The sequence below is a fragment of the Paralichthys olivaceus genome, chromosome 16 (genome assembly GCF_024713975.1).
Source record: "Paralichthys olivaceus isolate ysfri-2021 chromosome 16, ASM2471397v2, whole genome shotgun sequence".
NCBI lineage: Eukaryota > Metazoa > Chordata > Actinopteri > Pleuronectiformes > Paralichthyidae > Paralichthys > Paralichthys olivaceus.
This window is the reverse complement of record NC_091108.1, coordinates 22184893-22200248: the sequence shown is the minus strand read 5'-3', so window position 1 is coordinate 22200248 and position 15356 is coordinate 22184893. Positions and strand designations below refer to the sequence as shown.

The 15356-nt window shown below is 40.5% G+C and overlaps 1 protein-coding gene across 16 annotated transcripts; it reads left to right on the top strand.

Annotated features, from left to right (window-relative positions):
• Nucleotides 1-2896: 2896 nt before the first annotated feature.
• Nucleotides 2897-12296, top strand: atg10 (ATG10 autophagy related 10 homolog (S. cerevisiae)). Of its 16 annotated transcripts, XR_011238788.1 has the most exons (10): nt 2991-3214; nt 5032-5135; nt 5228-5362; nt 6315-6501; nt 7746-7843; nt 7931-8028; nt 8314-8538; nt 10003-10208; nt 11482-11624; nt 11777-12296. XR_011238788.1 is itself a non-coding variant. In XM_020100682.2 (7 exons), the coding sequence occupies exons 1-7, from the start codon at nt 3184-3186 to the stop codon at nt 8438-8440; spliced, it is 780 nt and encodes a 259-aa protein (XP_019956241.2). In that variant the 5' UTR covers nt 2897-3183; the 3' UTR covers nt 8441-9138. The 16 variants fall into 16 exon arrangements, 4 of the variants coding, with proteins under 4 accessions (XP_019956241.2, XP_019956228.2, XP_069367428.1 ...); XR_011238787.1 differs by having other exon boundaries at nt 2909-3214; nt 11482-12296; XR_011238786.1 differs by having other exon boundaries at nt 10328-12296.
• Nucleotides 12297-15356: the final 3060 nt, after the last annotated feature.

Here is a 15356-nt window from a genome sequence, read left to right as displayed (position 1 = left end):
CGACATTCAAATTCGAATTGAAACGGTCATTTACACCATGTTTTTAGTCTAAATGTCCTCTGATATCTTCCTCTGGAGCTGTTTCAAGTCAATTTGAATGTTGGGGCATATGGACACCACAGGAGCAGTATGGAGGCATTCTATGTTTTTTCAGATGTTTTTTTACATTTGAACAATTGGTCGCCATTTGCTTCAAATGTATAGGATTTGGCTGCAACACTGTTTACCCCCGAAACTCCAAAAGTGTTTTGTCGACTCAACCACTTCACCCACTCCTCCATCGGCATAGTGGTGAGTAGATAATAAGTGAATTTAACAAGTTACTCGGATGAAGTGATTCCATAAGTCACAAAATAATTTTGCCCATAGACTGAATATAGAGACAGACAACATAATCGATCCCACAAATTATCTTGATCGCCACCTTGTAGCTGACTGCAGTATATGTTTTTATGCCTGCCTCCTCCATGTTAGTGGATGAAAAATGGACCAAAAGGCAAAGATATCAGATATATTTTTCTCAGAGAAATTTTTTTGTCAAATTAGGTAGTTATTATCACATTGATGTCTGTCCAGTGCAAGATGGCAGCATTCACATCCAGGATATTTTGGTTTAATTTTGGGATAGTGCAGTTCTGGGATGAATGCAATAGGTGTTTCTAAGAGCAGGTCAGTACATCTGCAGTGTGTTTGTATGTGATTAAGGGACTGTGTATGAAGGTAAAACACAAAATACTAACATAAGAGGTCTGTCAAGAGGCCATTGGATGAGAATTAGTAGATCCCATAGGTCTGCTTTAAAGCCTCCACTAGTGAGGCCGTCACACTCCCTCCCCATAAGACAGGGTTCCTACCCCCTGGCTGAGGGGGTAGAGTGGTCATCCTCAACCAAGGTCGCGGTTCGATGCCGAAGTGCCCTTGGGCAAGATACTGAACCCGAATAGCCCCTTATAGAAAAACTGTTGCATATAGATGCATCGTGTGAATGCTTGAATAGAAATAACTTCCACTGTAAAGCTCTTTAAGTGGTCATCAAGACTAGAAAATTGCTATTTAAATACAGACCATTCACCATTTACAATTTCATGATAGTTAAGATTCGATTTACTTGTTCAAGGATGACCCCCATAACCAAACCTTTACATAACTCAAAACTTCTCCAGTCTCAAGACTCTGCATCTCCACCATCAGCAGCCTTGGTGCATTGGAGAAATTTAAGAGGGAGGGAAACGGAGGACCTAAGAGACAGAATAGAGGATGTTGTCAGCTAAGCTGTGAAGCCGTGACGCGGTACAAGGTGTACAAAACAAGGTATGTGCCATAATTTCTTTTTTTTATGTTAAGGTCCATATTATTAGGCTGCAAGACGTGGGGCCACCACATGAGCTGCAGAGAGTTCAGTGAGTGAGGTATGATCAATGAATACAAAGCACATGGGTGTGAATATGACATCCTATCATGTATGACTGTATGCCACCACCTCTTTAAACTATACAGCACAACTTTCAAATCTCTTAACAACTGTTTTCATGTCGTTGGAATGTTGCTGGTGCATTGAGTAAGCCAAAACCTGTATAATGTCCGACTGTATCAGGCACACTGCAGATCGTAGTATCTGCTACCAGTTAATGTTGCTACGTGTCAAGTCATTTATTGTTGCAAAGTTTATGCTTTTTGTATTATGCCCCCAAAGGATTGCAGATTTCAAAATCATCAATATAGAGGCACAAAGACATTCTATGTTCCTCACCAGATACAACAAATCACTGTTCAGAAAGCGATGACCATCTCGATAAGATCCATTGTGCTCCTGCTTTACTGAATGCTGCCCTGCATGATTGTTAACAACTTTATTGAGAATGCCTCTCTGTTTGAGTAACTGCTGTGATGATTTCAATATGGTCCCATATACTGAAGAGGTCAGTTTTGTTTGGGACTCGAGTATGTATTCAACTGGATCAACAGCATCAAAATATTATAATACTGTCTACGTTTGAAAGCAGTAGCTCATGGGCCACTTTTTGCTACAGCTTTCAACAAAGGGTTAAAAGAAGATAATGCATTAGTCAGACTGGCTGAAGTTGCGCATCTTAATGGTATCTAGCATTACTCTGTTTGATACAGGTACAAATGCAAAGCTTATCAAATAATGCAGTTCTGTAAGCATCAATTACTGTACTTGGAACTAGAATAGTTTTCCAATTTTAGTAAAAGAGACGTACAATATTACACTTGTTGGTCAACTATTTGATCCAAATGCTAGGCTGTTTTAATACAAATTTTTAAGGAGTATGCAATTGTATTTGATCCAATTCCTTCAGGAATAATAAAGCTGATGCAAGGTGTTTATTTCACTTCACTTATGCCACTTACTCGCTCTGTCACTTTATTGGATACTCGTATTATTGTATATGCTTTTCAACAGAGCATCCTGTTCAGTGTAGAGTGTGCAAGATTAAAATTTCAAATAGAGCAGGCTCCACGAACAACCTACACAGGCACATGAGAACTGTTCATCCCTCAGTGCAAATTGAAGACAAAAGACAAGCAAGTGAACCTGAAATCATAAAAAGTTCAATAGTTTGAAGAAGAAAAGTTTGGTTCTTACTCCTACTGACATACTTCAGTTTTTTGTAGTGATGTTTAAAATAATGAATATGTTGTACCCTGTAAGATCTTTCCTTTGAATGAAATAAACCAGATATTGATCATTTTGATTTTAAGATTGATAGTGAAGTTACACTCTTTATGATATTTCTTTTTATTTCTAATCAGTTGATTAGAACAAATGTAAATTTAGTTGCAGTAAACCATCTTTTAATGTTTTTTTTTTAATTGAATATATAGCATTTCAAATATGATGTCATAATCCTGCGACAATTACGTTATCACCGGCGCAGAGAACTTGAACATAGTAGTGTCCGACAGCGTTTTTTCTTGCCTCTATGAGGTCACTGTATAGTTCTCTATATAGTGAAGTAGAGAATAGTGAGAGAGTGGGTGATTAAAGCGAACGCACCTCCGGTTACAGTGGTAGTCATCACGTGATCTCGCGACCCGGAACACCAAGGCACCGGGACGTCGTGGGGACAGACATTGTAAACAACTACGCTCGCTGCATCTACACGCGCTTTGTGTCGGATCTGCTGGGTGTGTAACCAAAGTGCCAGGGTCACATGTCGGATGACCCATGAGACTACTGGAGGAGAAGCTGGTAAAGTGTTCATTCCTCCCCTCCAAACCATCGGAAGCAGTTCAAGAGACTGAGAGTAATGACTGTGTCCTACTGCACATTCACCCGTAACACAGGCTCTTTGTGGCATCGTATCGTCTCGTTCAATCTTTTCGTTTCGGACTGAAAACAGAACGAAACAAAAACCGATGTCTTTTCAGGTTTTAGCTTTAAACAACAATCGTTTCTTCGTTTTGGGTTGACAGAGAAATAAAAGGAAAACGAAAGAAAAACAAACTCTTTATGAAAAGTATTTTCATTTTCCATTTACCAATAAACTAACATATGTATTGTATCTTAGGCTACCCATCTATTTTCTTGGCTTTATTTTGAAGTATGTTTCTTTACATCCCGTCGCGAGTCTGTCTGTGTTTTTTAAGTGAGAAGACAACAACAAAATGAATGAATAGAGTGTCTCAGCTCTGGAGAGTTTAACCATTGTTAAGTCTTTCTCTTTACATCATATAAAGGTACAGTGTGTAGAATTTTGTGATATCTAGTGTTGAAATTACATGTTGCAGCTCAACACCCCTCACCTCACCCTCTCCTTCCAAACATGAAAAAGAACCTGTGGTAGCTTCAGTTGTCATAAAAACTCAAAAGGTTTTAGTTTGTCCAGTCTGGACTAATGTAAAAAACATGGCGGCCTCTGTAGAGAGGGTCCCCTCGATGTAAATATAAAGTATTTAAATATAAAGGAACTTTTCTGGGGTAAAGAAAACTACAATTCATACAATTTAGATGAAATGAACTAGTGAAAACATCATGAGGATTAGTCTACACTAAATTTCTGCCAATAGTTCCCTTACACCTAAATATTACACACTGGACCTTTAAGGGTCTCTAATGAGTCATCATGTAGATCAAAGAAATACTGGATTTTGAGCATGCTGCACACTGTTTCACAACAAAAAGCTCTACATATATGTAGCAGTTTCCATATTGTAAAAATACATATGTATTTCAATTTTATACTGATACTGTGTCAGTCCGATATGGTAAAATAAAATTTCAAAAATACATCAATCATTCAAAATGATTGTGCAGGCCAGATATTATTGTTTTGGCCTGCTGGCCTAGACCAGACAATCTTAAGCCTGGAGCGATAGATTAGGGCCTGCACCCACCTTCATAGGTGGGAGGAGAAGATTACTCTGGGCACATGGTTTGGTGTTGTTGTCTTATGCTCTTAAGTTGTGTATGCAATGTAGTGGTGTGGTGCACTTATATAATATAAAGACTGTAGGGGGTGAGGTGATGTTTATCACAGAGGTCTTTCAGGGTGGCCAGCTAAGATATGCAGGAAGGAAATGTAAACAGGCCCTACAGTGCAACCGAGAGTATAACATATGCATGAAGAAGAATAAATAGACAGCAGCTTAAAAATGGAACGTGCGAATTTGAATAAAACAGATCCTACAGTGCAAATAGAAAATGGACGATCATTTATTCTCGCACAACAACAAGATGACACTGAATATACACACACTAGCTGCTCATCAAAGAGCAGTGGCAAAGTAACAAACTATACTGCATTCTGATATACTCAAATATTTCTGAGTGACGTCGCTTTTATCTCTCCTGTATTATGTACCAAAGGAATATATATAATACGAAGCATATTTGTACTGCACTCCATCTATCTGGTAACTGGAGTTACTTTTTGAGTTAATTTTATGCATAGGAAACTACACATAGAAATAATTCAGGTGAGTAAGGTGGATTTGAATTATCTAGATTGCATGGTGACTCAACTGATCTGCAAACTGGGACTTACCCTCCACCACATTCCGTTGCAGAGATGAAATTGTGTGTGCAGGAGGAGACCTTCCATCACTGCTGTCAGCTCCTCCTACAGCAGTCAGAGCAGCTGAGAGATGGCTGGAGCTGGGAGTCAGTCCAGGTGAGAACAGTCGTATCATTATCATCAACGTAGACAGACCCTGCAAGTTGGCTGCACGATGTAGTTAATGTGAGTTTCTGTTATGGGTTCAGGGTTCAAAGGTGGGCTACTTAAGGAAGACTGCTCTCAGGTCCGTTGACATCAATTCGATTCCTGTATGGGACCAAGTAGGATCCAGTTCAGACTCAGGGTCACAAACCTTCTGTGATCAACAGCAACAGGAAAAGGTACAGGTAAACAAGTCAACATTAATTTCACGTCATGTACATGTCATTTTCTAGCTGTATATTTACACTGACTCTTCACAGTCACTTCTTTTAACTTTCAGTAGTATTTAAATGAACATTTATGAAAAAAGATTGTGTAAAGCAATTCAAAATATATTGTCTGAATTTGTCACACCAGTGTCATTAACCACCCAAGCAAATTTGATTGCTTGCAAGTATAAGTATGTCTAAATAGGGTTCAAAATCATGAGAAAAGGAGCGGTATTCTGCTGCTCTTACACAGCTCACCCTAACCCAGGGCTTCCACGGCTGCAGGATGGACAGATGACACTCAAGCAAGCTTAAGTCTCTTTACTAAATCAAAGCGGGCTGGTCTTTGACATATTTTGGATTAATTACACCTGCATCATTAAAAATAATGAGTGTTGTGTTTAATTGCAGTGTCGTCTGTTCACAGCTTTCTTTCATCCTGACGTACTTGAGCTCATCACCTGCATGTGTGCTTCTGTACAGCTAGTCACATTTAATCAGTGGAGAATGGCTTGGTTTTCAGTTTGGTTCCCCAAAGTGCACCGCTGCAGAACAGCAGCATACAACCCCCACACACGGAAGAACAGTTAGAGGGAACATTGATGTTACGGAGCTCTAGTTCTTTTATAGTGTCGGGGTGGGCTATGCTACTGAGGGCCGCACTTCGTCATACATGTCGACCAATAAAATGTATGATTACGTTGTGCGGCCTCCTTCTCAGACTCTCCTAAAGCTGAGGAACCAAGGAATGCTTTAAAACAGTCAAACTTCATACAGCATAGTTCCCATTGTTTTCCTGTTTCTCATTAATCACTTACTGACATGTATAGCATGTAAAGAGACAAATGACTGACTTTGCTTTACACAGTCTTTCAGGCGAACCTGCTTAACATGGTGAACTCCTCTCTCTCTTCCCACACAGTCTGCTGTTGTTACCTCATGTGATGCTGACAGCATCGAAGAAGACATAGCTGATGATGATGATGATGATGGTGGCGGGGTCTGTACAGTGTCTGAAGACAGCAGCAAGGTGCTTCAGTACGAGTATCACATCCTATACTCCTGCAGCTACAGTACACCTGTGCTCTATTTCAGAGCCTTCACTCTGGGTTAGTTACATGTGCCTTTGTGTGTGGTTCATTGACAATATAGTTTGAAGAAAGTGATGACGTGCATCATGCAAATGCAGACAGTTATGATGTCACTGAAAGTATCGGCTGGACTACTGACAAGCTGTTTCAGGAGCTTCAGGAGCAGTGTTTTCTGTAGGGTAGAGGAGCTCCCTGCAGACTATTGGACATTCCAGAACTTTTTCAGATACAAAAAACTACAGGAAAGGGAAAAACTGAAAAAGCTTAACATGCCTTTAACAGTTGCAAATGTTTTTAAAATGTGTGCAGTATTTGTAGGGTACAGTGTGTTAGGGCTACACGATTATGGCCAAAAACGATTATTTTGATCAATATTGTAATCACAATTATTAATCACGATTATTCATCATGTTAGGGAAAACATCTGTATACGATATTTATATTTCAAAATCGCGTTGGTGTAAAGAAAGCGGAATCAATTTGTGGCGTTTGGTGCTGACTCTGTGGTGCTGCTCCACACATTGGTCTATGTATGGGAAATACACACCCTGCTTCCTCAGCATGGTGCGCTCACTTGTTAATTATTTAGGCAGCTTAATGAAGCCTTACCCATGCGTTTGCACCCTGGTGGTTGGCTGACTACTGGTTGAGAAAGTGCTTGATTAGATATGCAGCAGGGCCCGCATTTTAAATGGCAATATCACCGACGATCATTTTAATCGTGGCAGCCCTACAGTGTGTAGAATTGTGTGATATCTAGTGTTGAAATTTCGTGTTGCAGCTGAACACCCCTCACCTCATCCTCTCCTTCCAAACATGAAGTAGAACCTGTGGTAGCCTTTGATTGTCATAAAAACTCAAAAGGTGTTTAGTTAGTTCAGTCTGGTCTAATGTAAAAAGCATGGCGGCCTCCGTAGAGAGGGTCCCCTCTATGTAAATATAAAGTATTAAATATAAAGGAACTTTTCTGGGGTAAAGAAAACTACAATTCATACAATTTAGATGAAGTGAACTAGTGAAAACATCATGAGGATTATTCTACATTACATTTCTGCCAATAGTTCCCTTACACCTAAATATTACACACTGGACCTTTAAGCATTTAAATTAGACTTGGATATCAGTTCTCATGTGTTTCTTCTGAAGTAGCGCTTCAGTAGAGGTGTATATATACCTCTAAATTGTATCCATGTTAGTCTGTCATGAGTATACTGTGTGATATTATGCTGCTGCTGCTTCTTCCTGACATGTGCCTTGGCTAGAGGGGAGGAGTCTCTCATTGGAGGAGGTGTGGAGCTCCGTTCATCCAAACTTTAGAATTCGACTTCAAAACAGTCCTCTCGATACAATTACTCAACAGGTAAAACCTGGAAAGATACAACAATCAGCTTTGTCATCAGTATGTGCCTCTTTGCAGCTCCACTGAGATCTGTTCTTTATGTTTCAGGAGCATCCACTGCTGGGTCAGCCTTTCTTTATGCTCCACCCCTGTAAAACAGAGGAGTTCATGAAGCCTGTCCTGCAGCTGGCTCAGGACCAACACCGGTAATACCACTGTTGGAATAATTAACCCAAAAACAATAGGAGACCAATGTTACACAGATGTTTGTTTGCTGCTTCATTTTCAGTGTGTCACAGTGTATATCATTTACAGGTTTCATGTAACTTGAAGCATTTGTATGAAGTTGAAGATAGTTTTTGCTTGAAGGTTTCTTGCGATTGGAGCATCAACATATGATAATGATGTGTTACTTACCTCAGACAGTATTGTTCGATACCTGTTATGTTTCGTAATACTCACTTTTTGTATGTCTGTATATATCTGGACAGGCCGGTGAACTATGTGTTGACATGGCTCAGTGTGGTAGGTCCTCTGGTTGGTCTGGATGTCCCTCTGATGTACTTCACCCTGCTCTCACCCAGCCCAGCCTCACTGAGCAATACCAAGCCAAACTGATGCTGCAGGTGCTCTGCCTCTGTCAGTAAGCATCACCATGGAGTGCACAGTCTTCCATCAAGATGGGCATTGAATAATCAGGGACAGGGAAATTAAAGGTACAGTGTGTGACATCGAGTGTTGAAATTGCATGTTGCAGCTGAACACCCATCACCTCACCCTCTCCTTCCAGACATGAAAAAGAACCTGTGGTAACTTCAGTTGTCATAAAAACTCAAAAGGTGTTTAGTTTGTCCAGTCTGGACTGATGTAAAAAACATGGCGGCCTCCGTAGAGAGGGTCCCCTTGATGTAAATATAAAGTATTTAAATATAAAGGGTCTTTTCTGGGGCAAAGAAAACTACAATTCATACAATTTAGATGAAATGAACTAGTGAAAACATCATGAGGATTATTCTACACTAAATTTCTGCCAGTAGTTCCCTTTCACCTAAATCTTACACACTGGACCTTTAAGCATCACATGTACTTTTGTGCAGTAAATCTGCTCTTGTTGTTTGGACCTTTGCAGTCTATACGTTATCATTAAGCGCATTTGTCTGTTGCTGCTATCTGTCCATACCCTACTTGATGTGATTTTGAAATTCAGTAAAGAAATTATATCTATGAATGTGTATAAAGCAAAATTGATTTGAATATCTGTATGTTTGCCTGTGTTCATACAATGTAAATAAATATAATTGCATTTTTGATACACACACTGGCTCGACTCCTAACATAGATTCATAAAGAAAAGTGATGCAGCTTTTTACTCATCCAGTATTGGCGTTGTGAACTTAGAACATTTTATTCAGTACTTATAGGACTCTCTCTCACACACACACACACACACACACACACACACACACTTCATACTTCAATACTACTATTACTACTACCATCAATTCTGTTCATTTTCAACTTCTAGCCTCTTCTCAGCAGCACTGTCAGGAAAGCTCTCATTTCATCAGGAGACACATTGTTCTCGTGCTTCCCCTTGTATGATGCAAATAGGTTTTGGTCACACAGGTTATAGGGAAAGTTCATTGAAAAATTAAACACTATCCACTTCATGGGAAGGTCCTTTATGAAGGCCAGTACTTGTTATACATTGTTGGAACACGCTTCTGAACAAGTCAGTAACTTTTGAGATATTTTCACCTGTAGATGGTGCTAAAAGATCTAAGAAATCGATGCTGTGGCAGCAGTTTGCAGCTGCAGTGGTTACCAACAGCTTCCAGGTCTAACACACATTTCTGATAATAATAATACATATTATAATAATATATAATTATATAATTTAATTTTCAAAGACATTATTCTAAAACCAGACTGAGTCATCAGCCGGTTGCCTGAGAAGGCTTAGTTTAATCATTTGCTCAGTTGCAAACTTTAAAGTCATTAAACATTTTTCATTCATACAGGAAATGATAAATTGCAAATCCATGGGACTTTCATCAAGTTTAATTTGCCTGAAATTTCACAAAACAATGTCAGACCAAAAAAATGATTAATTCTGCTATATTTAATTCCCAACCTACATGTTCCATATTATGTGACACTTGTGTCCTACTTTTGTGCAGGTGTCCTTGGAAAACTGGGAGTGACAGTGGCAAACAAAATGGCAGTTTCTTTCTGAACCCCTTAATTGTGGATTTGTACATTCCCCCAACAATGCACATTGCAATGTTTTTATTGCATGGTCATGTCTTTGGCCATGAAACCCTTATGTCTCAGGGAGCATCTTATGAAGTACAATGGAGGCAAAAGCAAGACAACCCCCAAAAAGGTAATGGTTTGTGGTGGCTACAGACAGCTGCTCTCTTCTTATCCCTCCTGACTGATTTTTCAATCATGACTCTGTGGACTCTAGAATTTGAACTGTTTTTCTCTTTTTCCTTATGTTAGATTTGTGTCACACAACACACCCACACAACAAGACCAGTTAAGTGAATTTAAGACAATTCACTCATCTAAAACCTGAAAAATGTCTCTTCCTGTGGCCCTACCTTACAGTCCTTTGCAAAATTATATTTTCTCAACAAAGTTATCCTGGGAAATAAATGAGATGTATACAAGTAATTCAATGCATCAATGCTTTCATCCAGCTGCAGAGGAAAATATTCTTGCTCTCACTTGCTCTAAAAGCTGAGCAGACACGTCCTGAGCCATGTCACCAATCCGTCGGCTCACAGAATTGCCAAAAATGATGCCTTCAAGGCCCGCTCAGGGACGCTGGCTTGCTGCTTGAATGTAGCCGACTGCATCGCTAGGTGCTCTTGATTCCAAAGTCTATGGATTTGTTAGCTTCGGACCCCCACTTTGAAAAATAGTGCTCTATTGGGACCTATGCCCTCAGCCCACCACCATGCAGCTCGATTGGCTTTCGCAAGGGAACACCAGGATTGGCAGGTCCCTGTTCTCTTCACAGATGAGAGCAGGTTCACGATGAGCACATGTGACAGGCGTGAAAGAGTCTAGAGACACTGTGGTGAACGTTATGCTGTCTGTAACATCATCCAGCATGACCGGTTTGGCGGTGGGTCAGTGATCGCACAGACCACTGTGTCATAGCCAACGGTACTAGGACTGCCGCAGCAGTGGGCCCTGGAACCCAGGGAAGGCCGTATCATTGCTGAGGGGTGGAAAGAGATTGGAAAGTCCTTGCAGTCCAAGAGCAAACCTGAATTGTTAGGTCCCTAATCTGTTAAGCAGTTCTATTATCTTAGTGTGTGTGTGTGTGATTAAAATTGTTGCAGTGAACGTGACTGTGCCATCAGGCACATAAAGAAAAACTATTCAAACTTCCATTCCCAAATAATATCCCAGAGTGGAGGTTAGGATCCATAGTGTGAAGTAATGGGTTAGTTTGCTCTAAATACATAAATACTGCGGTGACACTGTGTGTAATGCTGCATGATGGATGCACTGGCACAGACAGAGGAGCGCGCTAATGGACATCAGTTTATTTTTGCCATTCAAACTTGAGTCAACATCAATGACTTTTGTATTTCAAGTTCGCCTTTTCTAAACTTTTGTTCACACGTGTCCGTTGCTTTCAGGTGTTTACAGTCCAAGTGAGGCTGTTGGCCTTCATAAGCTCAGGGTCCACTAACTGATGGGAGAGTTGAAGCAGTAACTGTCTTGTTGAAATTGAACCTCAAAAACAAGCAGGATGCAGCAGGAGGAATTTTAGTCCTTTCAGGTAGAGGGAGTTTTTGACAGTGTTAAATGCCGCTGGTGACTGGGTATACACTGAGCTCAGAGCCGTGGTTATCCAGTTTGTGTTGTCTGGCCCATCTTACAACTTTCTCTTTGTCCTTGTTACGTGTATTGAGTGTGTGTGTGTGTGTGCAGGTGTCTCTCTCCCTCTCCCTTGCTCTCTCCTCCCTTCGTCCTGCAGGTGAGAAGTGGAAGATTGGCTGCCAGCTCCAGAAGATCTGTGGATGGCTCACATTTCAGCCCAGTAGCCAATCAGAGACAGAGGGCACCATTTTAAAAGCCTCTCTTTTGCTTTGTTCTCCCTCTGTTGTTTTCTATCAAGCAAGGTTTGTGGTGGGGAGGTTGAACTGAGGTAAGGCTGGGGTACCCTATACATTCTCACACGTAGGAAGAAATTGTTATGTACACTAGGTTATGGGTTGTTGCCACTGATGTACTTTTATTAGTTTCAGACACTTTTTTAGATAAGATAGTCAGGCCTTTTGTGTTATTTTACTTTCTTACAGATAGAGTTGAGCTAGGCCCTATTTTGTTGTACTTTGTTTATTTTGTTTGGTACAACCCCCACAGTTCCTCCTTCCCCCACATGTTTCAAACCTATGTTTGTTGTTTACCATCATTTCAATTGTAAATAAACCTTTTTTCTTTGACTGCCTCACGTCCACCCTGAGTTCTTTCTTTGTTAATTGTCAGTGTTATTGTTTCTGCAAACACGGAAACGTAACAATTGGGGGCTCGTCCGGGATTTGCACCCGGGACCTCTTGAAAGTGAAGAAACTTTATGACGAAAGCCCTTGGATTCACTGCATCAAACAAACCGAACATGCCTCACACCGGACAGGCATGTAAACTGCACTGAGTTTGTGTTTCCCTTTCTCCCTTTCGCTGATACACATGGTCATTGCTTCTATTCCTGAATACAGACATGTTGAGAGTAAAAAAGTCAACCCAATCAACATGGTCTTAGGGTATATAAAAAGTCCCTCCACAAAGCAAGAGCTGCCTACTACTCCACATTAATAGAATAAAATAAAAACAACCCTAGGTTTCTTCCCAGCACTGTAACCAGGCTGACAGATTCACACCTCCATCGAACCCAGTATTCATCCATTCCTGAATAGCAATATCTTTATGAACTTCTTTAATGATAAAAATTCTAACTATTAGAAATAAAATCTACAATCTCCTGCCCTCAGTTGATGCTGAGGCACCATCAAGCACAGAAATCTCAGGAACAGCTGAGAATCCTAAACATTTTTTAGAGAGCTTCTCTCTGATCACCCTTGATCAGCTCACCACAATAACCCACCCTGGACCCGGAGGTTTTAGCCAACTACAGACCGACATCCAACCTCCCCCTCCCGTCTAAAATCCTGATAGTGTCAGTGCATCACATACAATTTGTCTACTCAGATGCTCTACCATTATTGACAATAATCTCTCAATTCATTTACCTTTCATTATGCTACAAACCGTTTCTTCTAATCAATGCTGTAAATACTCTTTCTGACGCTCTCCACTACACGTGGCATCTATTGCACTGGGATCCCTCACATGTGGCTCTACTTGAGGTTTCTACACTCTTTTTCCCCTTGTTGAAGGTTAAGGGGAGACGATGTCACACCTTGTTAAGCCCTATAGACAAATTGTGATTTGGGAATATGGGCTATACGAATAAAATTTAATTGATTGATTGATTGACATAATGGACAAGTGTGTCTATGTTTAAAGTATTTGTATATAAGAAAATCTGTCTTAAAGAGATGAAGGGAGCAGCAATGAAAAAGTAAAAGAGTATTTTATGTCAAGTGGTCTTGTTGTAACCGTTGTTACCGCACACAATAGGTCTGTTGCTGGACAAACTAGGTTTGTTACACTGTTCTTTATGCATTAAAGGTCAGTTCATGTGTCTAATATAATGATTGTAGTACAGTCTTCTTCTACCTGCACAATATTATAAAAATGAGAAATATGCTGTCTTAAAAGAATGCTGAGTAACTAGTCCATGCATTGGGTCCATCTATGGGTCATTGTAATGTTTTATTGTCAGGATGTCCCATAAAGTGCTTAAAAGTGTTGTACCACGGGCGTCCGGCGGGGACTGGCTCCAAAACACCTCTAGCTACATACACTGCCATTCAAAAATGCCAACTTCTTCCATGAAATACTGATATGTGGAAGCTCATGCAGTGTTTTTGTGAGTAAAGTTAGTGAATGTGCTTTTATTGGATGTCTTAAGCTGGTATGTAGCCTTCATTCACTGCTGTTAACGTTGGTGGCATGATTTTAAAAGAAGACATGGTCATCTGAGAATGAAAACAACCCAAACACCAGTGCAATTCATCTCCATGTAATCAACAGTCGATCGCGACAATCTTCACTGTCGATCCCCGCTCTGGACTCACTGGCTACGGTTTCTCAGACCAGCTGTGTGACGGTTGTCTGTTGTTCACACAGACATCGTGTCCGCTAATGGCAGGGGAACTGCTGGTAAATCTACTGCATTTCCGTCAATACAAGTTAGCTTGTGTATTAAACTAAATCCGGACACTACGGTATGAAGACATGCATCTTCTGGTCTTGTGATAACAACCAAAGCTTTGAATAGTGTTATTGTGTTGATGTAATGATGTTACAAAAGACACTGATTGCACTTCTGTCCATTCTGGGTTTCACACAGACACAAATATAGGACCCAAAATCACAACTCGACAGGCTCACAGGTAAGTACAAAAGGTTTTACTGGCTGAGGCAGGGTTCGGTACAGGTGGTGAGTACTACAAAAATAAATCAGGAAGAAAAAATACAAGAAACTTGAGGGAGAAAAAAAAACATGATCTTAGCTATCCTGGAGACATGACACTGGGAGAGGGATTCCTCACTTGCAACACTCTGAGCTCTGAGGTTTCCCTCACTCTAGTCTCGAGGTAAGGGCAGAGGATGTTGCACCTTGCTAAGTTCAACGTGGCAAATTGTGATTTATGAATATGGGCTTCACAAATAAAATTGAATGGAAGGATGCATGGAAGGAATGATTGATACCACTGTGTGGGAATACTCGGCCCACTCCGGGGAATGACGGGAGGAGAGAATGGCTTGCGTAAAGTCTTTTATTTAGGTTGCCTTCCTTGGCAACCCACACACACACACATATATATATGTCTCTGCTATCTCTCTTTATCTGGGTGGGTCTTTAATCCCGCTCACACGCACACACTCATCCGCCGCTCTCCAGGTCTCAGGACGCCAGCCTACTACAAGAGACAGAACCAGGTTACAAGCATGCTTTTATTGATTGCCCTGATTACCTGATTCTGCCCAGCTGTCGGATCACCAGCTGAGCCACTCCTCCCTGTTGTCCAGCAGTTGGCGCCCTAACCATACCCCACCGCCACACACTGTAATCAAACTGACCGCCCAGTTAAAACAATTAACACTGAAAACCACTACCAATACCTTTTATTTATTTTGAACCTGATTGTTTTTGTGTTTTATTTGATGTGGCTGATATAACACTGCAATTTACTCCTTGGGTGTGTCTTTGTCTTTCTCATTTACTGTGTATCTGTTTATTTCCAAATTCCTTGCTCTTCTTTTTTAGCGCATAGTGTTTGCATATCTGCATATATGGATGACCAGCTGCTTGTTTATCGTTTATTTCAAATGGGATCAAATGTGTTTTATCCTTCTTCACTGTAACAACAAAGTGGATTTT